Source organism: Rhamphochromis longiceps, linkage group LG3 (assembly GCF_057381845.1).
Source record: "Rhamphochromis longiceps isolate RC_006_pf linkage group LG3, R_longiceps_female_GT1.1, whole genome shotgun sequence".
In the NCBI taxonomy this organism is placed as follows: domain Eukaryota; kingdom Metazoa; phylum Chordata; class Actinopteri; order Cichliformes; family Cichlidae; genus Rhamphochromis; species Rhamphochromis longiceps.
The window spans coordinates 28,450,187-28,473,345 of NC_140559.1; the positions used below are offsets into that span (position 1 = coordinate 28,450,187).

General features: G+C 39.8%; 2 protein-coding genes across 2 annotated transcripts; one reads left to right on the forward strand and one right to left on the reverse strand.

The window, feature by feature from the left end:
- The first annotated feature begins 3,249 nt into the window (after positions 1-3,249).
- Positions 3,250-5,173, forward strand: LOC146673821 (tripartite motif-containing protein 16-like). The gene has a single exon (XM_085392027.1). It carries the CDS (start codon positions 3,396-3,398, stop codon positions 4,821-4,823), a length of 1,428 nt encoding a protein of 475 aa, XP_085248153.1. The 5' UTR covers positions 3,250-3,395; the 3' UTR covers positions 4,824-5,173.
- A 5,758-nt stretch (positions 5,174-10,931) lies between these two features.
- On the reverse strand, positions 10,932-18,221 carry LOC146673822 (programmed cell death 1 ligand 1-like). The gene is made up of 6 exons (XM_085401027.1): positions 18,194-18,221; positions 14,805-15,244; positions 13,416-13,769; positions 12,471-12,548; positions 11,705-11,805; positions 10,932-10,976 (listed from the first exon to the last, which is right to left on the reverse strand). The coding sequence occupies exons 2-6, from the start codon at positions 14,893-14,895 to the stop codon at positions 10,932-10,934; spliced, it is 669 nt and encodes a 222-aa protein (XP_085257153.1). The 5' UTR covers positions 14,896-15,244; positions 18,194-18,221.
- Between the last annotated feature and the right edge of the window lie 4,938 nt (positions 18,222-23,159).

The window sequence follows — 23,159 nt, forward strand, 5'->3', positions numbered from 1 at the left end:
TGACGGCTGCTTGTCGTCCACGTTTTCTTTATTTTTCTCCCACATGTAGATAAATCCTGGTGTCAGGTGAGTTCTCGCCCACTCCAGCTGCAGCTATGAAGCATCCACAGGACGTTCCAGAGAACAGGGTAAAACAACATCATCATCCAGGAGAGCCACCACTTGCTGCAGAGGTCCTCCCTGAAAATAACCTGAAACAGATCCGATATTTCACTGATGCTCTGGGAACAATCTGGAAGGCCGTGTCAGATATGTAAATGAGCACTGAATTTTATATGGCTTCTCAGTTTGTCGCATAAAGATAGAAATGAAATTATGAAATAGTCAAGTCCTCCTTAAATTCGTTTAAAGGTTTACAGAAAACCTCAAATGTGCTGCTATAAATGTTACCTCTGCATGAGAGAAGTTTTAGAAGCAGGAAAACAACAATGGAGACTGAGGGTCAACACAGAAAGAGCACGCTGAGCTTCAGCCTCTCGTGCACGTCCTTCTTCATCTGTCTTCTGCTTCCTGAAACAATAAAACACACGTGTACTTTGATCAACCACACTTAATCTTCCTGGATCATCACAACAGAATAATGTTGTCTGTGTTGAATTTATTAAATTATATTAAATACCCAAACAATATTTTAATCTAACATGTCTCCAGGTTGTTGGTTTTTTTTTTTTTTTTTTCTGTTACCTATTTTTAATATTGGGAAGCCAATTTGAAAACACAGTTTTGCAGCAGACAATCCAACCTGTGCTAAAAGAGCTTAAAAAATAACACAAACATCTTTCAGTCTAAAAAAGTAATTTCTCAGGTTTTGGGACTCCGGTGCAACACAGTGACAGTCATTATGTACTAGTGGAGAAAAAATTGGAACAGTGGTGAATGTTCACAGACGTGTTCGGCCTACAAAAACTACCCCGAGAGCGCATTAATGACTCATCCAGGAGGTCACAATATCCGACAACAACATGTAAAGAACTGCAGGCCTTTATGATGATCAGCAAGACTCTTAGGAAAATGTTCTGTGGACTAACAAAAGATGAACTTTTTAGGTTTGTTCTGGGGCTGCTTTGCTGCTTCAGGCCCTGGAGGACTTTCCAGTCAGCAATGTGATGATTTTATTTTTTAATGTCTGTACTGAATAATGCTACAGTAATTGCTTAAAGTGAAACATATTGTCTCTATGCGGATATTAAGAAACTGAAACAATGCTCCACGTGTTACATTTTACTTTCTTTGCTGCAAATACGTCTTTAACTCTGGAAAGTACCTTTGCCTCAGGTTTGATAACTGAAGGGTTCATCTTAAAATATGTGCATTATAATTAAAACTGGGATCATTCATTCTGAATCATTGTCAGACTCTACAACAAGTCATCCAACCATCCTTTTTGAAATTAACATTATATTGAGTAGAGTTAAATTTCGAGCTGTTATTAGAACTACTTTACTAGCTTTATGATCGCAATGTTGCGAGTGGCTGAAGCAACACAGTTACTACAACCTGGAAGAAGCACCGCTCTCACAGCAGTCAGGAGTTCTGACACTTTAAACTGGATACGTTTACATGTTAAACGTCACACAGCCCGTGGAAGCAGCTTTAGTCGCATTATAAGATCGATCGTACTAAAAAACTTGTATACAAAAGAATCAGTGAAAATGTGGATTTATTCACTCGATTTTAAATCGAACATAACCTGGTCCTGGCAGGTCATGTATTCACCTTCATGTGTTTAATAAACGGGTCAAAAGAGCCTCTGTCACCAAACAGAAAACTAAAGTTTCAAGCTTAACACACTGCACGTTTTTCTCGCTTCGTAGAGGGGATTAATAATGTTAATATAACACACTGCACGTTTTTCTCGCTTCGTAGAGGGGATTAATAATGTTAATATTTGTAAGTTGCTATCAAAGGTGCTGGCAAACAGGCTGAAGATGGTGATGGATCAAATTTTACATCCAGGGCAAACTTACTGTGTGCTGTGTAGGTCTATTGTCGACAATGTGTCATTAGTTAGAGGTGTTTTGGAAGTCTCCAGTTCACTGGGTTATGATACTGATCTGATTTCTCTGGACCAAGAAAAAGCTTTTGGCTGAGTTGAGCATCGTTACCTCTGGAGTGTGCTAGAAAGGTTTGGTCTCGGCTCTGGTTTAATCGCTAAGATTATGGTTTTGTACGAGGAAATTGAAAATGTACTGAAAATAAATGGTCGTTTGTGTAAACCTTTTAAATTAACTAGAGGCATTAGGCTGGGCTGTCCACTGTCGGGTATGCTCTGTCTATCAAACCAGTGTTGCACAATGTGAGGTCATCCATTACTGGGTTGGTTTTATCTGATGTCAATATGTCTTTTAGTTTGTCTGCATATGCTGATGATATTATTGTATTTGTTAGGAGTCACCAAGATGTGAATAAGTTGGGAATAATTGTTGGGAACTTTTGCAGATTTTTAGCTGCACAGGTGAATCGGGCTAAGAGTGAGGCTCTGGCGGTGGGTGATTGGCTTACTGGGCTCCCACGACTTCCAGGTGAGCTGAAGTGGTAAAGGGAGGGTTGAAGTATCTGGGTGTGTACGTGGGAGATGAGGCTACAGAATGTAAGAACTGGGAAGGGGTGGTGGAGAAAGTTGGGGGAAAATTGGAAAAGTGGAGGTGGCTGTTGCCCCAAATGTCATAGAGGGAGAGTGCTGATTATAAATAACTTGGCCACTTCTGTTTATGGCATCAATTAGCTTGTATAGAACCCCCTCCTGGTGTGATACATGATCTTCAAGTTTTGTTGGTTTATTTCTTTTGGGACAATCAACACTGGGTACTCCAGGCAGTACTTTTTTTGCCCAAGAGGAAGGTGGACAAGGATTGGTTCACCTAGAGAGCAGAACTTTGTGTCTTTCTGTGATTTGAGATCATCACCAAAGTTTCACATTCATTTCCAGCTGAACATTGAACATTTAAAAACTGCTCTTTTGTGCGTATAACATATAAAAATTATAAAATAAAAATGTGATGATCTCAAATCACAGAAAGAAAAACACACAAAGTGTGATTTATTTATTTATATAGAAGAAAGTGTTAACAAGCTTAAGTTGAAGTGAGCAGTAAATAAAAGGGTTAAACACACAGTTTCACTCTCTAACTGCTCCTCTTCCTGGAGTGAAGCACAGCCTGATAACCTCCCTCTTCTTCCTGCTCTTAAACACAGCACCTCCTCTCTGTCCACGTGTTTCCTCGTTCCCTCCCCTTCAGATCTGCAGTTTGCCGATGGGTGTAACCAACATGTGGTGACGTGTAAGAGCTGACAGGCTCCATTCACTGCAGAAACATGTTGTTGAGATCAGAGCTCAGACTAGTTTCAGTTATAAGGAAGAGAAACTCACACAGTCACTGACACTGAGAGGAGAAATGGCGCATAAAGGAGTTCAGCTGGACCGAGAAACCTTCTCTTGTTCCATCTGTTTGGATCTACTGAAGGATCCGGTTACTATTCCCTGTGGACACAGCTACTGCAGGAACTGTATTAAAGGTTTCTGGGATGAAGAGGACAGGAAGGGAATCCACAGCTGCCCTCAGTGCAGGAAGACTTTCACACCGAGGCCTGTCCTGGAGAAAAACACCATGTTAGCAGCTTTAGTGGAGCAGCTGAAGAAGACTGGACTCCAAGCTGCTCCAGCTGATCACTGCTATGCTGGACCTGAAGATGTGGCCTGTGATGTCTGCACTGGGAGGAAGCGGAAAGCCATCAAGTCCTGTCTGGTGTGTCTGATCTCCTACTGTGAGAAACACATTCAGCTTCATTTGGAGTCTCCTGCCTTTGAAAAACACAAGCTGGTGACCCCCTCCAAGAAGCTCCAGGAGAACATCTGCTCTCGTCATGATGAGGTGATGAAGATTTTCTGTCGTACCGATCAGCAGAGTATCTGTTATCTCTGCACAATTGATGAACATAAAGGCCATGAAACAGTCCCAGCTGCAGCAGAAAGGACTGAGAAGCAGAAGGAGCTCGAGGTGAGACGACTAAACATCCAGCAGAGAATCCAGGAGCGAGAGAAAGATGTGAAGCTGCTTCAACAGGAGGTGGAGGCCATCACTGGCTCTGCTGATAAAGCAGTGGAGGACAGTGAGAAGATGTTCACTGAGCTGATCCGTCTCCTCCAGAAAAGAAGCTCTGATGTGAAGCAGCAGGTCAGATCCCAGCAGGAAACTGAAGTGAGTCGAGTCAAAGAGCTTCAGGAGAAGCTGGAGCAGGAGATCGCTGAGCTGAAGAGGAAAGACGGCGAGCTGGAGCAGCTCTCACACACAGAGGATCACAACCAGTTTCTACACAACTACCCCTCACTGTCAGCACTCAGTGAGTCTACACACTCATCCAGCATCAATATTCGTCCTCTGAGCTACTTTGAGGATGTGACAGCAGCTGTGTCAGAGACCAGAGATAAACTACAGGACATTCTGAGAGAGGAATGGACAAACATCTCACTGACAGTCACTGAAGTGGATGTTTTACTGTCACCAGCAGAGCCAAAGACCAGAGCTGGATTCTTAAAATGTTCACGTGAAATCACACTGGATCCAAACACAGCAAACACACATCTATTATTATCTGAGGGGAACAGAAAAGTAACATTGATGAATCAGCAACAGTCTTATTCTGATCATCCAGACAGATTCACAGGATGTTATCAGGTCCTGAGTAGAGAGAGTCTGACTGGACATTGTTACTTTGAGGTGGAGTGGAGAGGGATAGCAGTTTATGTCGCAGTTGCATACAAGAATATCAGGAGAGCAGGGAGCTCAGATGAATGTGGATTTGGGTGGAATGACAAAACTTAGGTCTTAACTTGTAACACAGAAAATTTTCAATTTTGGCACAACAGCCAACCGCCTGGTGCTTCACTTCGGTGGGCTCACGTTGCGTCACTCCTGTGGTGATTTCTCCTTTCAGTTGTGCGCATTTAGGAGTTTTTTCGTGGGTGTTTCTCATCGAGTTAACGGTGGAGGCTGGAAATGGAAACTGCTAACAGGCGTCTGCTGCTAGGTAGCCTGAGAGTAGTGGAGGGGAGCGGCTAAAAACAGAGATTTTTTTTTCTTTCGTGTGAAAAAAGGGGAGTATAAGCGAGTTAAACACGCTCCTGGTGGTTTTGCCTTGTAGCATGGTGGAGTAGGAGGCTCCAGCTTTGAAGCGGCTCCTCCGACCTGCCGACACCCAGCTCGCTCTCACCCCGGGGAGGCTCGTCATGGCCCCGGGCTCGCTGGTGGCGGCCTGCCGCAGCCTGGCCCTCTCTACGTGGCTGCTCTCCTTCTGCTTCGTCCACCTGCTGTGCCTGGACTTCACCGTGGCCGGGGGGGGAGGAGTGGTTCACCGCCTTCGTCAACATCACCTACGTGGACCCGGCCACCTCGGAGCTGCGCACCGAGAAGACGGAGTGCGGGCGATATGGCGAGCACTCTCCGAAGCGGGACACCAAGGGGGTGTTGGTCCTGCCCGCAGCACCGCTTGACCGCCAGGCCTGCGACCCCAACACCCGCTTCGCGGTGCCCGCTCAGGCCGGGGCCTGGGTGGCGCTCATAGCCCGGGGCAACTGCACCTACAAGGACAAGATCCGCCACGCTGCAGCCCACAACGCCTCTGCGGTGGTCATCTTTAATGTGGGCTCCACCAACACGAACGACACCATCACCATGCCTCACCCAGGTAGATGATGCTCTGCTTTATTCACCCCAATAAATGCGCATTTAACTCGATTTCCTCCCTCTGTGAAGGAGGCTTTGCTTAGCTTTTCTGAGTTGGGTAGTTAGCATAGAATAATAATATGCTAACTATCCATGTCTGCAGTGGGTAGACATGGGTGAAACACATTAATGAAATAAATGAAAACACATTAATGTAAATCTGAGAATGTTACCTGTAATGTCAGGTTCTGTGTATTAAAAGTGAGTAAACGTATCCGTGGGAGTAACGACACACACAGTAACGACTGTGTTTTCCCAGCCACGTGGGGGAGTGTTTATAAACAAACATCAGAACTTCTTGTGGAGGACTTGGTGATCTGCGCATGCGTGAATCTGAGCCTCATGAAAGTTAGTTAGTTTTCTGGTAAAACCTTTTTTCAGTGTCATGTTGTGTAAACTTTCCTCTGAAATCTGATTAAATTCATATTCACATAAATAATCTTTTTCTGTATCTGTTCGTTTGCAGTTTGTGCGGGATTCACATGAATTTCACACATGAATGTGTATGTGGTATTGGAAAAAAAATACTAATAGTAATATTTTTTTAGTATATGCCTTTATGGTGGGAACTATGGTGGGAAATGTGTTCAGTTCCCACCAGTGTTGGTCAAGTTACTTGAAAAAAGTAATCAGTAACTAATTACTAATTACTTCCCCAAAAAAGTAATCCCGTTACTTTACTGATTACTTATTTTCAAAAGTAAATAATTACTTAGTTACTTTTTAAAAACACGATTTGCAACCTGAAGAGGTGATAAAGTGATAGATCTTTCAGCCCAATTCTACTTTTTCTGCATAATCCATCATACAAAATGTAATCAAATGGAAAAGTCTCTTTTTTTTAACTTGTTTTATCAGTTTTAATCTTTTAACTTTATGCATCAAGCAAAAATTTAATTATATGCAACATTCTCTGACTTGAATAAATTAGTTTAATATTTAGACCTATTTTCTGCACGTTCCAGCACATAAAATAAAATATTTTTTGTGTTTACACTCACTCTTTCAAATAGATGCAAGCAGAGGCGGAGCCAGACATTTGAAACACCCGGGGCTTAGCCCAAAGAGTAGTATGCATGTGGGATTTTTTTTTTTTTTTTTTTTGGGGGGGGGGGGTAGAAATGACTGAAAGATTAATAGGCTTTATTTAAAAAAGAATGACTTCATATAGGGAAAAATATATATCACATGTGCAGGACACCTTAAACTAGTTTTTTAATTAAGCAGCAAGGCAGAACAAGGTCAGGGCTGTATCAAGACACGAGGACTAAACCCCAATTCAACCAGACCCAGAACTGATCCAGAATTAAAACAGGACTACAACAGTTCAAAATCAGGACTACTGAGGACTTAACCAAGACATAACCACAATCAGAACTAGATGATAGTAGCACTAAAAATCATCATAGACCTGCACTACACTTATTTATTTAATTCTACCAAAGTCCACTATTTAGTTTGAGAAAAGTTTATATAATTATTTAGCCTTGTTGTGCAAACAAGCCTGCAGAACTTAATAAATATAGAATTTGAAAAATAGCAAACCTAAAAAGAAACACTAGGTACAAGATGAGGACCTATGATACGGTGATAATTTTGGTAAACAACCATTTGACTAACATGTGTCTCACCTGCACTTGTTCATCTGTTCTGTCCTCGTTCTCCTCTCTCTCCCTCTTTGTGCTGACAATCATCAAATATACAGTTGAAACCAGATATTTACTCTTCAGATAAAAACACTTTTTTAATTGTAACATCAAATCAGACAAAATGTTTATTTTTTTAGATTGATAAATATAAAAACATATTTGTTAACTTTAAGAGTAAAGAGAGAAACTATCTGTATTTCTTAATTGCAAATGGCACCAAATTGTATTCAAAACTGAGCCACACTTATGGAGCTCCACAGTTCTTTTCCTGGTGTTTTGGTTGACATCTCTTGATTTTCCCATGTCACAGAAACAGGCTCTGTGTTTTGCCTTATATGCATCCACAGGTGTGCCACCAACTTACTCACATGGACTCTACTAACCTATCAGAAGCTTCTTCAGCTCAGAATGGAATCGTCTGGACTTTTCTTATTAATTAACAATAAACTTAGTGTATATGTACTCCTTAATATGATGAAAGTGATAAAAAATAGACAGCTCTGTCTCTCTTTATTTTGACATTTAACTAATTCAAAATATATTTCAATATTTATCTAAAACAAAAGTTTACTCTAAATTGATGTTGTACAGTAAAAATGTTTTATGTTTTCTCCCTAAAGTGTAAATATCTGGTTACAAATGTAAATATCCTGCTGTGTACTGAAATCCCTCTTGTTTTGCATACAAATATACTGAACAACATACAAAGCATAATATATAAAATAACATTTACCTGAGTTTTTTCTTTGAAAGAACCCTCTAATGTCCATTCTTATATTTCAGTACATAACTGAAACCGATTTAGTCGGGGAGGGTAAGAACTGAAAATATGAAATAAACACACGTAAGCTAAGACTCTCTAAAAAAATAGCATTTGTTCGGCTTTTCATTTCGCCATTTGTTGATTCACTCGAAGAGCAAGTAAAATAATATTGGTCAAGTGATCAGTTTCATATCAATCTTTCGTGATGCACCGTCATATTTACATTATTTGTACAGTACGAATGATTTTCTTTGGTACCTGGTCAAACTTAAGCTCTCCTTAGTATGGCTGGCTCCGTTTCTCCAACAGCGCACTCACAGGTAGCAGCTGCCCCGCCCCCTCGCTCAGTCGCTTAGTGCCTGAGCTCGGATCATACCAATATCAGGGGGGATTCACGCACAGTCGTAAATTCCCACAGTGTGCACTATGTGCTTCGAATATTGTGTGTACTTTTTGTTTTATACAGTTGTCAGCCAGGCATCTAACTATGAAAAATTAAACTCCAAAAGACCCCGGGCTTCTAACAAAACAACCCGGGCTTAAGCCCCGTAAGCCATCCCCACGCTCCGCCCCTGGATGCAAGTAAAACACAGCAGAAAATAAATAAAGTCAAAGACTCAGCGGTCCTGTTGCTCTATTTTCACCTGTAAAGCAGGACTGGGGTAGGCGGAGGTTTACCCTGGTGCAGGTGTGCCACGGTCAGTTGAAGAATCCGCGAGTTTCTCTGTGAATTTCCCATTACGTCGTTGCTCACTCGGTGCTTGCTTGGAAGTTTAGGGGGTTTTTTTTCGCTGTAAAAAGTTTTCTTCCCACGCACAACGGACGCTAATGTTTTGTCACTTTTTATAGAATCAAACTCAAAATAAGGTCAGTACTTCCACGCTTTAAACGCTGCACGCTCATACTCTCTCCCACAATCGATATATTATCCATTGTTGATCTGCACACAGCTGTTGTCACCAACAGCGCACTCGCTTACGTCACTGTCGTGAGACATTCTCGCAAAAAAATCACGGTTTTAGTAATGCAGTGATGCAGCGTTCCTACGGGAAAGTAACGGTAATCTAATTACCGATTTTGCAATAGTAATCCCTTATTTTACTCGTTACTTGAAAAAAGTAATCAGATTACAGTAACGCGTTACAAGTAACGCGTTACTGCCCATCTTTGGTTCCCACCATGGACACATTTCAATCCTTCAGGTGTTTTTTAGTGACTTCTAGAAGGAAATTGGAGTTTTGATTTATTTCTTCAGTCTGTTTCATTGTTACACTGTTAAAGACTGACACTCAGCTCTGAAAGGTTAAACCTGGATTTGTTTTAATGACTAGCAGGGGGAGACTCCTTTATCTTGAAAAACAGACCAGATTATATTGAAGTCTATGACAGAAGGACCCTCAATCTCACTATGACCTCATTATAAACTTTCCAGGTGACTTCATGATCTCCAGGTGCTGCTATATAAAAATTTTGACATTTGTAATTGTTTATTTTGCAAATTATGGGCTCTAGAATCAAAATAAGTCAATAAAGTCAGGATGCTTTAGGTCTGCTTCTAATTCCTCACATTCAACCTCTTTAAATCCAAGTCAGCTTCAAACTCTCATATAAACCTATAAATATCATCTCACATCCATCTTTTATCCTGTGACTGTGGCTGTATCCCAATTCAGAGTCTGCAGCCTTAAAGTACGCAGTCTCAACGATCCTCAAGGGCCGCTAAGGCCGGAAGTGCGAGGCTTGTGAAATGGGACGGTCTAGCCTCCGTTGCACTGCCCAGGTTGCCTAGCAACCATGATACTAACAGCTAGAAACGTTTCATACAGCTTTGTTTGACAGAAATGAAGGAGAAAATCTGTTCATTTGTTTGTTTCTTTCTACATGAGCTTTGATCATTCTCTGTAAGATTAAGCTCAGCTATTGAACGGCGTGTATTTTAAAGTAAAGGCTTTAAAACCAAGTTAGTACAAACGTCGCTAACGTCACATAACTTTGCCGGCATGTGGCCAACAGTAATGTTTTAATGTTCTTCGTTATTAAACATTTGCACATAAATAAGTGACATAATATTCAGTACTTACTTAAAGTTTACTCTTCGGGCGCCCCTCATCTGCCGTTTTTTTTTTCGGCAAAATTATCCATACCCACCCCCGCGCTATGCATTCTGGGATATGTTGGGCCACGAAGTCTACACCGCCGCATCTTTAAAATTCAGTGAAATGAAGGATGCATTTCGAGCAGCCTTCGAATTGGGACAGCCTTCGTCGTGTCGCTGTGACGTAATCGGCCTTAAAATGCGGCCTTTAAGGCTGCAGACCCTGAATTGGGATACAGCCTGTGTCTGTGCTGCTCCCAGGAGGACAGCAGTGTTTTACAAACATTACTGACAGCTGTCAGTGCTACACCTCAGCCTCACAGATACACCTGTGGTATCAGTCAGAGAATGCTACATCTCCTCGTTCTCAAGTTAACATGTTTACAGTGTTGGATGTCCATTCAGCCGACCCACTGGAGTTATGACATCACCCCATCAGCCTTCATGGTGTAAATCTGATTTAAGTCTGTCATTGGTCGTATTTATTCCAGACTGGAGGACGAGTTACAGGAAGTCAGAGTTGTGATATTTAAATGTTCATGTGATGTAAAAACTTCTTGACACAAAATTCAGTTGAATTCAATTTAAATTCTTTTATATTAATTTTGTTTACATATTCAAAATATATTATATATCGTTTTGCATAAATGATAATATTTCCATGTCCATCGTTTAACCAGGTGTTTCACACTGAGTTGTTGTCACAGCTGTGTGCAGTGCAGAGATACAGCACACAAGAGGCAGAGCTGAACAGTGAAAGACAAACTTACAGAGTTACTTAGAAATAAACACACGGACACATCCGAGTGATGACAAATTCAGGCAATAGAGCAAAAGTAAACATTTTTTTAAAAAGAGAAAAAAATAGAACAAAGATTTATATACAACGACAAGAACAGGAGTATTTCAACACTGGACTCTGATCGAGGGTTAGACACAGGAGATGGATCAGCTGCAGCTGAGAGCAGCTCTATCCTGGGAAAAACTTTGGATTGGGAACATAAACCTGACCGAGGTCTTGGAGTCTTTGTGAGAGGAACAGTTCACTGATGAGCTGACACTGAAAAATCTAAGAAGAAAATCCAGTTTCTCCCATAAAACACACATTAATAACACAGAATCTGCAGCTTTGGTGATTAGTTGTATTCTGAATGTCACAAACTGATGAATCTTTATGTGAGTCAGAGTTCTTCTCACTGAGGTTTCTGCTGTTTTGATGTTGCATTAAAACGAGACACGAGTGTAAATATCAGTCCAACTACTTTTCTTACTTTGCTTTTTCAGCACACATGACAAATAAAAAGTAGAGAAACCGTTTTACTGTCAACAAAAGTGCCAACAAGAGTGTATTAAACAATGTAAACACAAAACATGAAGCTCCATCCTGTTAATGCTGTTTTGTGTTTTACCTCAAATTCAATTCATCCTGTTGGGTTTTTTAAAAGACAATACTTTTTTTTCCTGACAGACTTACGGGTTCTTTGCAATTCTGATAAAACAGAAATCCCCATGAGATCAAAGAGATACAGGTGAATACAGCCACGACGATTGCTAGCCGGCCTGAGAAAGAAATTCCTAAGGTGCAAAAAACAGTAAAAACACAATTTAGTGTTAATGATATAAACGAGCACATTTTAAAGACAGGAAGTGGAATTAACCATTAAATAACTAGTGTTACTGTGAGAGGTGAACACCAGACTTTATTTACATGTTTCTGATGCACACAGAATTTCATTTATCTCCACTTACAGTCTGGTGACCTCCAAGTTACATCAGGCCTTTTGCCCAATGACAGCCAGGAAAGACTCGATCCCCCAAAACCCAGAACTGGATAAAACTGATATTTGACATTTTGAAGCAGAACCTCAGTATGTTTACCTGAAAGAGCTGCAGGTTTATGGGAGGATTTTACTTTGTTGATTTCCAGATTTTCAAAGTAGATCTAAGATGAAAACTGTTTGTATTGTTAGCCTGATGTTTCATTACCTCCCTACCATTACCTTTCATTAAGCCAACACTACACAGACTCAGTTTCACTTCTATAGAACGAGTCTAGTCTTAGACTCTCTTTAGTCTGAGACTAAAATGAATCCATTTCTAAAAAAAGTGGATGGGAGTGTTTTCTGTTCTGGTAAATTAACTCAGTTCTCAAATTTGGCCCATATCTCCTGACTGTACTGTATATAAACAATATAATGAATGAGTGATTTTTTTAAACTGTAAAGTTATTTTGTTTTTACCTTTGGTCTCTTCCTTCAGCTCTGGTGGTTGGAGACTTCCAGGTTGCTGAGTTGCTTCTGTCTTCCCAGGTCTTGATTCTGAAATAAAATAAAATAAAATAAAAATACTTTGTAATAAATTGAAAACTGATCTAATATTATAACAGTGAATTAAGTTGCTCAGACAGTTTTATTTCTACCAAGTGGAAACTTACAAAACTGAAACATGAAACCAACAATGAAGAACCCAAAAACAAAAACAATGTTGTGATGAGAGAAACAGTTTGTAGCTCTTCAGTGTTGGTTTCCTCACATGTCCTGATGAAGCTGCTCAGTAACAGTGTCACTGAGGTTGGACACTGTGGATTTCTGTGGTCGACTCAGACTCTGAGGCCTCCTTCAGGGATGTTACCTGGACCAGCAGCTCCATGAAGAATTAGCCTCACGTGTGTGGAAGCCACAAAGACTCTTGTGTTAAAAAGTCCAACTTAAAGCAGAAATGACCATGTTTACAGTCTTCTACATGAACCAGTGTTGGTCTCCATGGATAGTTTCATATAATCTCTGTGTAGACTTCCTATATGTCTGTTACTGTACTCAGCACTAATTAGCAGGTGTGTGTCTGTGTGATGCAGTTTATGGATGTAATTTTCTAACTACACAGTTTTTCTGGTAATTCTATTAAAAATGCTCCAAAAGGAAACATCAGCTCTAGAACAGTGAAGAAGATCCAGTTCATGGACTCAAGTCAGTGAAAGTGGGGCTACAGCTGCTGGTGTCTGAAACTCCATCAATCAAACAGGATATTTATAAAGACACAGTTTTTATGAAAGTGGAAACTAAAGATTTGTGTTCATCACTTTGAAACCCTGTAACAATTATACACACCAATTTTATCTCAGGTTTGAACCATGATTGACGTTAACAGCTCACAGTGATCACATGTGTATAAATGAATTGTCTTACCAGAGACGGTGACTCTGCAGCTGTTGTAGCCGCGGCCATAACCTGTGTCCACCTCACACAGGTACAGACCCGAGTCCTTAGTCCTGAGTCTGGACAGCTGGAGTCTGATTCGTCCTTCTCTGAGGGCGTCTTTGTCACTCTGGACTCGTCCTGAAAACTCTTCATCCTCTGAGAACTCGACACCACCATGAAGAAAATACAGAGTTATGTGTTTATGATCATTATTCATGTAACAGAGGATCTCCAGTGCTGAGATGGACGTGTCTGGTTTGGTGGTGAACGTCCACTCCAGTGTGATGTTGTGGTTCTCCTCTGCCTGATAGGAGATCTGTGTCACATCCACTACAAATGATCCTGTTGAGGAGACAGAGAGGAGCAGACACACTCACAACTTTATACAACATCAGACAGTAAAACACAGGAATAAATTAAATGTCATTTCTGTTATAAATCTAAAGAACTTCAAGGCCCCCACTACAGCCTGTCATATTTGTCCATTTATTCAGAACGCCATAATCTGCTCCTTGTTGTTTTGGCTCCTGCTGAAGATGCTTTACGTTTCCAACATTTTGTTTCCAACAATCATGATGCCTAGAATCACATTTTGTTAGGTGACGGCTGTGTGCGGACAGGGATAGGACCCAAGATGCAGTCTCCAGAGAGAAACTTAAACCAAAACAGCTTTAATATTGAACTCAAACATAACATAACTGGAAAAAAGTCAAAATAAACTAACGCCGGCGGACTGACAAAACACACAGCAAAATAAACAGTAGACCGCGACACGGACACAGAGAAACACAGGGCTTAAATACACAGAGGGAGCAATCAGGGAATGAGTAACAGGAGGGAAACACAGCTGGGACAAATCAGAACTGACGAGACCAAAGAAGCGTAACCTGAACTCACTGAGAAAAGACAGAAACCTTCAAAGTAAAACAGGAAACACATAACACAGACTGAACAAAGACACAGACTCACATGCAGGCACTACAAAGGGAACAGAGACGTGGGACCAGGGCAGACACAGACACTGACTGGACGTGGAAATACAGCAGACAAGGAAGACAGCAACAAAGGAACACAGACAGAAAACCAAAACACTAAAACTCTAACCAAACCCCACCCAGAGGACCTTAACTAAGAAAAACCTGTAAAGCAACGCTAGAATATAATGAAATAACAAAATCAAATAACCAAAAACACAAAACACTGGGTCAACCGACCCAGGAACCCTAACACATTTATTTTTTAACAATCTTTCCTTATTTGTTTACAGAAAGCAAAAAACAAACAGTACAAAATTAATAAATAATCATAATTCATATAGCCTGATCTGTGTCTGCTCTGAGCATAGATGAGTTTAAATGCTCAGCAGTTTTTGCTCACCTCTGCAGAGGACGAGTGTCAGAAGCAGCACAGCAGCAGAGAAGGCCGAGGGTCTGTGTGTGAAGATCACACTGATCTCCTGAAGAGCCATCACTCATTACTCTGAAAATCAACAAGCAAAACAAGCTTCCTGTTACTCTCTGCATCTCACAGCAAGCAGCCCTAATATAGCAGACTAATATAACATCATGTGTTTTATTCTAAATGTAAATTTTTCTGATCCTTTAACAACATTAAAGAAATCTTACCTCAAATAAATATTTTAGTGACCACTGGAAACGAGTGCTGCTTTCTGAAAACTTTCAGTTACAAGAAAAAGAGAACATTTATTTGAGGATTTAAGTTCAGAGCTTCTCTGTGATGTGTTTCTTCATCTGTCTACTCTGAACATCATCTCCAGACTGCAGATCCTGTACTGTTGATCAATGAGTTCCTCCACTCTGTAACAATAACAGGAAAACAGGTTCAGTCCCAGTGAAGTCACATTCAAGAAGCTGTTTCAGTGTTTAGCTATTAAGCGATTTCAAAATAGTTTATGTGTAAAGAGACCTGTAGATCATCACTGATTACATAACAGAGGGCAATGATTTTAAATGTATTCTGGTCAGGCTTGTACTGAGACAAAAAAATCAGCCTGGAAGTTTTTGTCCAGGCAGATCACCATCATTTAAAAAAAAAAAAAGAATAAATAACTAATATATCTTCGTATATTAATATATCTAGCTTTCAATGAGACGTGACGTGACATCATTCTCACTATAATCCATTTCTAACATACTGTAAAAAGAAAAGCTATAAAGCACATCCATTATTTGCAAGAAACTTTTTTTTTAATTTACATGACGAATGGATTTTTTCAGTTTCTTTTTTATTCCTGTGACACAAAAAAACTCCCCACACCCACAGATGCTGTGAGATAGTGTATGTTTGTTTACAGTGTTTCTTGGCGCTTTTTGTCTGCTGACATGTCAGTTATTTAACATATTTTATTGCATTTTTTTATTTTCGACTCCACCTTTTTTTTTCTTTTTTTACTTATGTCTGTGTTGCATACACATTCAATTCAGTTCAAATGAATTTAATTCAATTCAATTCAAAACAATAGAATTCATTTTATTTATATAGCGGCAAATCACAACAACAGTCGCCTCAAGGCTTTATATTGTAAAGTAGACCCAACAATAATACATACAGAGAAAAACCCAACAATCATATGACCCCCTGTGAGCAAGCACTTTGGCAACAGTGGGAAGGAAAAACTCCCTTTTAACAGGAAGAAACCTCCAGCAGAACCAGGTTCAGGGAGGGGCGGGGCCATCTGCTGCGACCGGTTGGGGTGAGAGAAGGAAGACAGGATAAAGACATGCTGTGGAAGAGAGGTTAATAACAAGTATGATTCGGTGCAGAGAGGTCTGTGCGCCTTAGCATATGCTACTTCCGGTGGGGAAACTCCTGTAGGGCGCTTCGTTTCTAGTGTGATATTCACGCCTTGTTTACAGTCGGGTTTTTGAAAACAAGTCAACCAAATGGATGAATCAAATGGCGATTTACATTTCTCATGATGTCTTGGTCATTTACCGGATATATCTGTACATTATGTTCATCGATTTGTCAATATTTTTTGTCCTGCGCCTCAGAGCAAAAGAGAGAAAGGATTCAAATTTTACATTTCTCAGTATTTGTATAATCTTGAAGGTAAGTCACAACATACCCTTCATGAATACTAATATATAGAGACACTTACCAGCAATCATTCATTATTTTTTTTTTTATATCCTGTGGCTTTTTATTCACAGTTTGTTGATGCTGTGTAGGTGTGTACTTGAAATTTCTAGCTGATATCAACTTTACGGGGGAAACATCTGGCTTTCACTAATGTTCACCTGTAGTTTGAATGCTGAACATTTGCCTGTTTAAATCATAAGAACTGTCACTATACAGAGATGTGCTTCTGATTCTGTGAAGCAGTTCTGCTTCCGATCATTTGACTTTTTTTTTTTTATGACACAGAAATGGTGAGTGTTCCCACCTTCTGCTCTTTGTAACTTAATGCGATCTTTCCATTTTTGTATTTTGTACATGATTTTGGAGTCCACCTTTGCAGTAGCGATTGACCGCAAAATAAAGCTACCGGAAACGTAAAACTCTACATTTGGTCTTAAAACAGGAAGTTAGTATTTTCTCGTGCACAGGGTTTATTAACACATAGTGAGTGAGAAAGGTGACTGAAGAAGAAATACTCAGTGCATCATGGGAATCCCCGGCAACCTACGTCTATTGCAGCATAACTAAGGGGCAATTCAGGGTCACCTGGTCCAGCCCTAACTATAAGCTTTAGCAAAAGGGAAAGTTTTAAGCCTAATCTTGAAAGATTAGGCTTAAAACTCCTGAATCCAATCCTGTCTCCTGAATCCAAACTGGAAGCTGGAACAATAACCATGAGACACCAACACAACATTACTGCAATAAGTGATATAACATTGAGCATAAATGTCAGCATGAACCACAAGTCTTTGGCATAGTGCTCCCTCCCCTGGAGCCAATATTATATTTTCTTTTGAACGTAGAAAAAGCGAGCTCTCTAGCTTTGATTGACAGAGAGCAGAACAAACCAGATGACTCAATGATGAGTTTAACCAAACACCTCCAAACTTTAAGGATTATGTCTGAGGACCAAACTGACTCTGCCCCCAAACAGCTGAAAAGTCGTGTTAACTGATGATTGTCACAGTTCAACACAGACAGGTGAATGCTCAATTTAATTTTAGAATAAGTTTAGTAACTTTAGTAAACATGCTTCATCTTTAGTACTTTCAGACAGCTTGGCTCCTGAGTTTGTGCTAAAGAGTCATTTTCAAAGGAGAAACCGAAACAATCGATGTGATTTGACTCCACCCACTCTGTAAACAGCAGTAGTCTGTGTGTATGTAGCTGTCATGACAGAAAGAAACATGCCGCTGCAGTCAGCTCTGTGTTTTATCTTTATTTGGCAAATACATTAAAGAAAAGTGTTTAATGGTGGCCCATGAAACACTCACTGCACACAGGACAGGGACTATCAAATAAAACAGGAAACACACGACAGGCACAGACTTGATACTAAACAGAGGGAACACAGGATGGGAGTAACAAACTGCGTCATGAGACATGACTTACCCAAGAACTAGAAATCACAAAACAGTAAAGAACCTGTCAGTATGTGCTGACAGTTTGACTTTATTCAGAATTCATTCAGGAACATGTAAAAACAATCCCAGGCTTTCATCACAAATTTTGATGTTTTGTTATAAGGTTCTTATTTGTTTGTCACCTGACTGAAAAAAACAACAAAACAACAACAAACAAACAAAAAACCCCAGAAAAAGCAAACAAATAAAAAGAAGACTTACCACAGATAAAGACCCCAGACTCCGACACAGTGATCCAAACTGTCGCTGTCAAAGTGAAACGAGTTGCTGGAGCCGAGCAGGAAACAAAAACTGAGACAACGATTAACAAGTTACTGCAAACCAGACATTCCGGTCAGATCAGTTTCTAATGTTTATTGCTGCACATTCTTCGGTCTATTCATCAGATAAACCCTGAGCATGACGAACGCAGAGACAGCTGACCTTGATTGCATATTGCATCAGATCAGTACAGATGATGTGTAAACCAAAGAGGAGCTAAAAATGTTTTTGGTAGCATTTGCATTTCATTCTGTCTGTAAACACAACAGCTCTAAAGGTAAAGCAATAACCAGGCAGGCCAAACCAAGTAATGGAGGCCGCCGTCACCTAAGCAAAACCACTGCTCAGTTGAGTTACTCACAACAAGCCACGCATGGTGGGGTTGGTCACACACACACACACACAGCAGGCCTTTCCCACACCTAGACCAGAAGCACACACTGACCAGCACAGTGGAAATCCACCAGAAGCCTCCCCCACACCCACACTGCTCTCCTCCAGCTTATATCGCCTCTGGAGGGTAATTGGTGATAAACGAGGGCAGATGAGCGCACTGTGTGATGTCAACATAGTCAAATATAGAGATTTAAATATCATATCACAACTGTCCTCTGATCTCTTCCTAAATTCAACAGATAAACCTGAAAGTCAAAATAATGCTATACAGAGCCGTTTATTTACAACTATATCATTGATGGTACTGACAGCATGTAGGGAACGATGTATGGGGATTGTACATATCAGGTTACTTTGGAACTCTGATGTCTTCGTCTTTATCAAACTTTCATAAAATGTATTTCATTTCATTCATAAGATTAGTTTTAAAACACTTTAAAAGCGAGTGTGTGACATCATTGGATCCTTTTATACAGGCCTGAAACACCTTCACCCACAGTAAGAACTCCCACTCTGACTGCAGCAGTCACACAGAGACATGTTTGTATGCTGGAAGCAGAGACTCACACTCATGTGTGGAACAAGTCAGTGTCAGTGTGTTTAATGTTTTGACATAGAAATCAAACAGTGACCTCTAGCGTCTTGCTCTGGTATTGCACCGGAAGGACACAGCACAGCTGGAGCTCTGTGTGTTCAGCCTCTGAAGTCTTCAGGTGAACCAGCCTGTAGCTCCAGGTCAGCTGCAGAGTTTCTGACCTCAAAAGACAAACATCAGAGGTCTTTGTGATCAGATCAGGATCTGTGTGTCCTTCCTTTCATTCCTGACTCTGACATCAGCTCACAGCTTCTAATGAGTGACTGGTGTTAAGATTAAAGCTAAAATCCAAACTTCTGCTGAAGAAGAAATTTTCAGGTCTTCTCTTCAGAAGCTTCCAGGATCTCTCCTTCTGACTCTTTGTGTCCAGCTTTTGGTTTCCAAATGCTGAGGCTCTCTTCATCAAGGCCTCTACACTGATTTTTACTAAGCTAACTAGCTTTAATTTAGTAAACTCCCACCGTAAGGGTGTGTTTTAACTGATGAAACTGTGTCGTACTCAGGCTCGGACATCTGATTGCTGCCTTTTATAAGCTTTATTGCACAAGCATAAGCTTACACCAGTACAGTAACCGTGCCTTTACAGAAGCCAGGTAATCAACTGAAAGACACAAAATAAAACAACTATACAACATTAACAAAGCAACACTATTAATGACAGTACAGTTTAGTAATAGTCATATTTATAGCTTTAACGTGTTACTTAGTTAACACAGAAACTCACCAGCTCGGCTTCATCAGTCATAACAGCAATATCAATGAAAAGAAGATCCGGCAGGTAGGATCTATGAGTGGCTGTTAACACGTACCATCCCAGACTTACATAAATCACTCCGTCTTAAATATATTTGTCATTTAAAGCAAATATGAGTCTGGCTGATAATAAATCACAACGAAATAAATTAGCATGTTAGTAATATGGGAAAAAACCTCACAGTGTGTGAGCAGGAGTCACTCTGTTGAAAACAAAACACAACTGAATATCACAAGTTTAATAACATTAAAGTAGAGATGGAACTACAGCAACTGTAAGATCTGATGAAAGTGTTCTGATAGAGACTGACCTCTGTCCAAGTCAGTATCCACCTGCTCTACCCAGGATCAGCTAGATCAAGAAACCCACTGCAGCAGCAGGAGTGATCAGTCCTCCTCCACCTAAAGATAAAAACATCTCACACAGTAGATATTAGTGAAGAACTCAAAGTCTTTGCACTTTTATTCTGAAGTTGTTCCACGATTAGTAGAAACAGGTTTTTGCTGACAGATGAAGCTCTGCCTCTCTAAGAAACTCTTTTTATTTCATGTTACTAACCTGCTGCCAGGTAGTTACAAAATATCCGTCCAGCTGTTTTTTAGTAAGTATTTTTGCTCTCGTCCAAACTGCTGCCATTAGCTTCAAACTGATGGCTTTTAATAAACAGTGAAGCGTCTCAGATTAAACACTTGATGTTTTCTATGTTTTGTTATGAATAAAATATGAGTTTATGTGATTTGACAATCACAGTTTTTATTTATATTTTCTACAACATCACAACTTTTTTGGAATCAGAGCACAAATCATGGTTCGTATGCCACGTCCTTGTTTGTTGTGATATTTACAAACAAAACATTTTCATCTCTAACTTTGGTCTTTTCATTCAGCCTGACACACAGAAGAGGAATCATGAAACATTTCAGTGTTTTTAAAACAAGGTGAAGCTCAAATATTCACATATTCACTGAACATCAGGACAAAAACTGTAAACATCTGACCAGAGTCAAAGTTTCCTGTTACACATGGTCTGCTCCATATTTGTTTTTCTCGAAACACTGAAAATGCAAACATTAACATTTTAACTTTAGATTAATATATGTGCATGTTTATATACAGACACAAAGATAGTTTTTCTGCAACATTAGCCTCGTAGATTTCAACTTGGTTTTATAATTATCGACCATTAAAGGAGTTAAATCCACAACATTTGTGTTGATCTGTTTATTTACCCAGGAGGCATGTATTATATTATAAATTATCAACTATTTATTTAAGACATTTTTAATGAACTCACAACATTTTTTTACAACAAGGAATCAAAAATACACCAAAACATTGAAATTAAAACATTAAATATGAGAACAAAGTAAAACAGGGTTCCCATTCTGATGTCAGGTCAGGTGAGCCAGGTCTTTTTTTATGTTTGGCTGTTTTTTTTTTTTCAATCTTATGAAATGAAATAAAAAATGTTCAAGCTGTGTTTGGAGGGGTCACTGGGAGCTGGTTTCATCTGCCGGTGTCACGGTGAAGAAAATGAGCCCAGTTCTTTGTATGTGTGCTTTTCAGATCAGGATGATTCTGATAAAAGGGCTGCTTTTTTATTTGAACCTGTTATAATGTGATTCTGCTCAGTAAGTGCAGTCACGGGGCACTGGCTGGACTCCCTGTAATGTTCCTCAGTCCTTTAACTATTTTAAATAACAGCTGCCACCTGTGGACTCAGACGTGTGATTCAGAAATGTACAGGGACTATGTGAATGTGCTCTAACAAAGGCCTGACCAAAATGCTTGAGAAAAAAAGTCAAATATCTTCATCAGAAATAAAAATCTATGAAGTCTAATCCTTCTATCAGAGCTCAGCTGAGAGCTCACCCTCAGTTTGCGAGGTGTGCTTACTGCTGGCCAGAGATGGGCAGTAAGGCGTTACTGTAATCTGGTTACTTTTTTTGAGTAACGAGTAAAGTAAGGGATTACTATTGCAAAAACGGTAATTAGATTACCGTTACTGCGTTGCTGCGTTACTAAAACCGTGATTTTTTTTGCGAGAATGTCTCATGACAGTGACGTAAGCAAGTGCGACGTTTGTGACAACAGCTGTGTGCAGATCAACAATGGATAATACATGGAGTACTGGAGAGAGTATGAGCGTGCAGTGTTTAAAGCGTGGAAGTACTGACCTTACTTTGAGTTTGAGTCCATAAAAAGTGACAAAAACATTAGCGTCCGTTGTGCGTGGGAAGAAAACTTCTTTTTACAGCGAAAAAAACCCTAAACTTCCAAGCAAGCATCGAGTGCGCAACGACGTAATGGGAAATTCACAGAGCTGCCATATCCTTCCACTGACCGCTGCGGCACACCTGCACCAGGGTAAACCTCCGCCTACCCTGCTCCTGCTTTACCGGTGAAAATAGAGCAAAAGGACCGCTAGTCTTTGACTTCATTTATTTTCTGCTGTGTTTTACTTGCATCTATTTGAAAGACTGAGTGTAAACACAAAAAATAAATAAATAAATTTATGTGCTGGAATGTGCAGAAAATAGGTTTAAATATTAAACAAATTTTTTCCAGTCAGTGAATGTTGCATATAATTACATTTTTGCTTGATGCATAAAGTTAAAAGATTAAAACTAATAAAACAAGTTTTAAAAAGGTACTTTTCCATTTGATTACATTTTGTATGATGGATTATGTAGAAAAAGTAGAATTGGGTTGAGAGATCTATCGCTTTATCACCTATTCAGGTTGTAAATCGTGTTTTTAAAAAGTAACTAAGTAACTAAGTAATTAATTACTTTTGAAAATAAGTAATCAGTAAAGTAACGGGATTACTTTTTGGGGGAAGTAATCAGTAATTAGTTACTGATTACTTTTTTCAAGTAATCAGTAACTGCTGACCAACACTGCTGCTGGCCACACAGACTCTGGAGGTATCTAATAACAGCAACAGAGTTTGTCCATAGTATAGATTGGTGTATTTCAAAAATAAAATTATGAAGACACTCAAAATAAATTTCCAGTGGTGGGAAACTATTTTGTGCAACTTTTTTGTATTAACAGTTTTGAGGGATAAGCCTCTTAAATTTCTCTAACTAGAAATATATGTTAAAAAAAAACAAAAAGGATTTTCAATTCTTTTGTAGTTTATTGCACTTTTTTGCACT

Coding starts and splice junctions, on each gene's coding strand:
- LOC146673821 (XM_085392027.1), top strand. CDS start 3,396: ATGGCGCATAAAGGAGTTCAGCTGGACCGAGAAACCTTCTCTTGTTCC.
- LOC146673822 (XM_085401027.1), bottom strand. CDS start 14,895: ATGGCTCTTCAGGAGATCAGTGTGATCTTCACACACAGACCCTCGGCC. Junction 13,770..14,804: donor GACACTCGTCCTCTGCAGAG/GTGAGCAAAAAC, acceptor TCTCCTCAACAG/GATCATTTGTAGTGGATGTG. Junction 10,977..11,704: donor ATCAGAATTGCAAAGAACCC/GTAAGTCTGTCA, acceptor TTCACTGTTCAG/CTCTGCCTCTTGTGTGCTGT.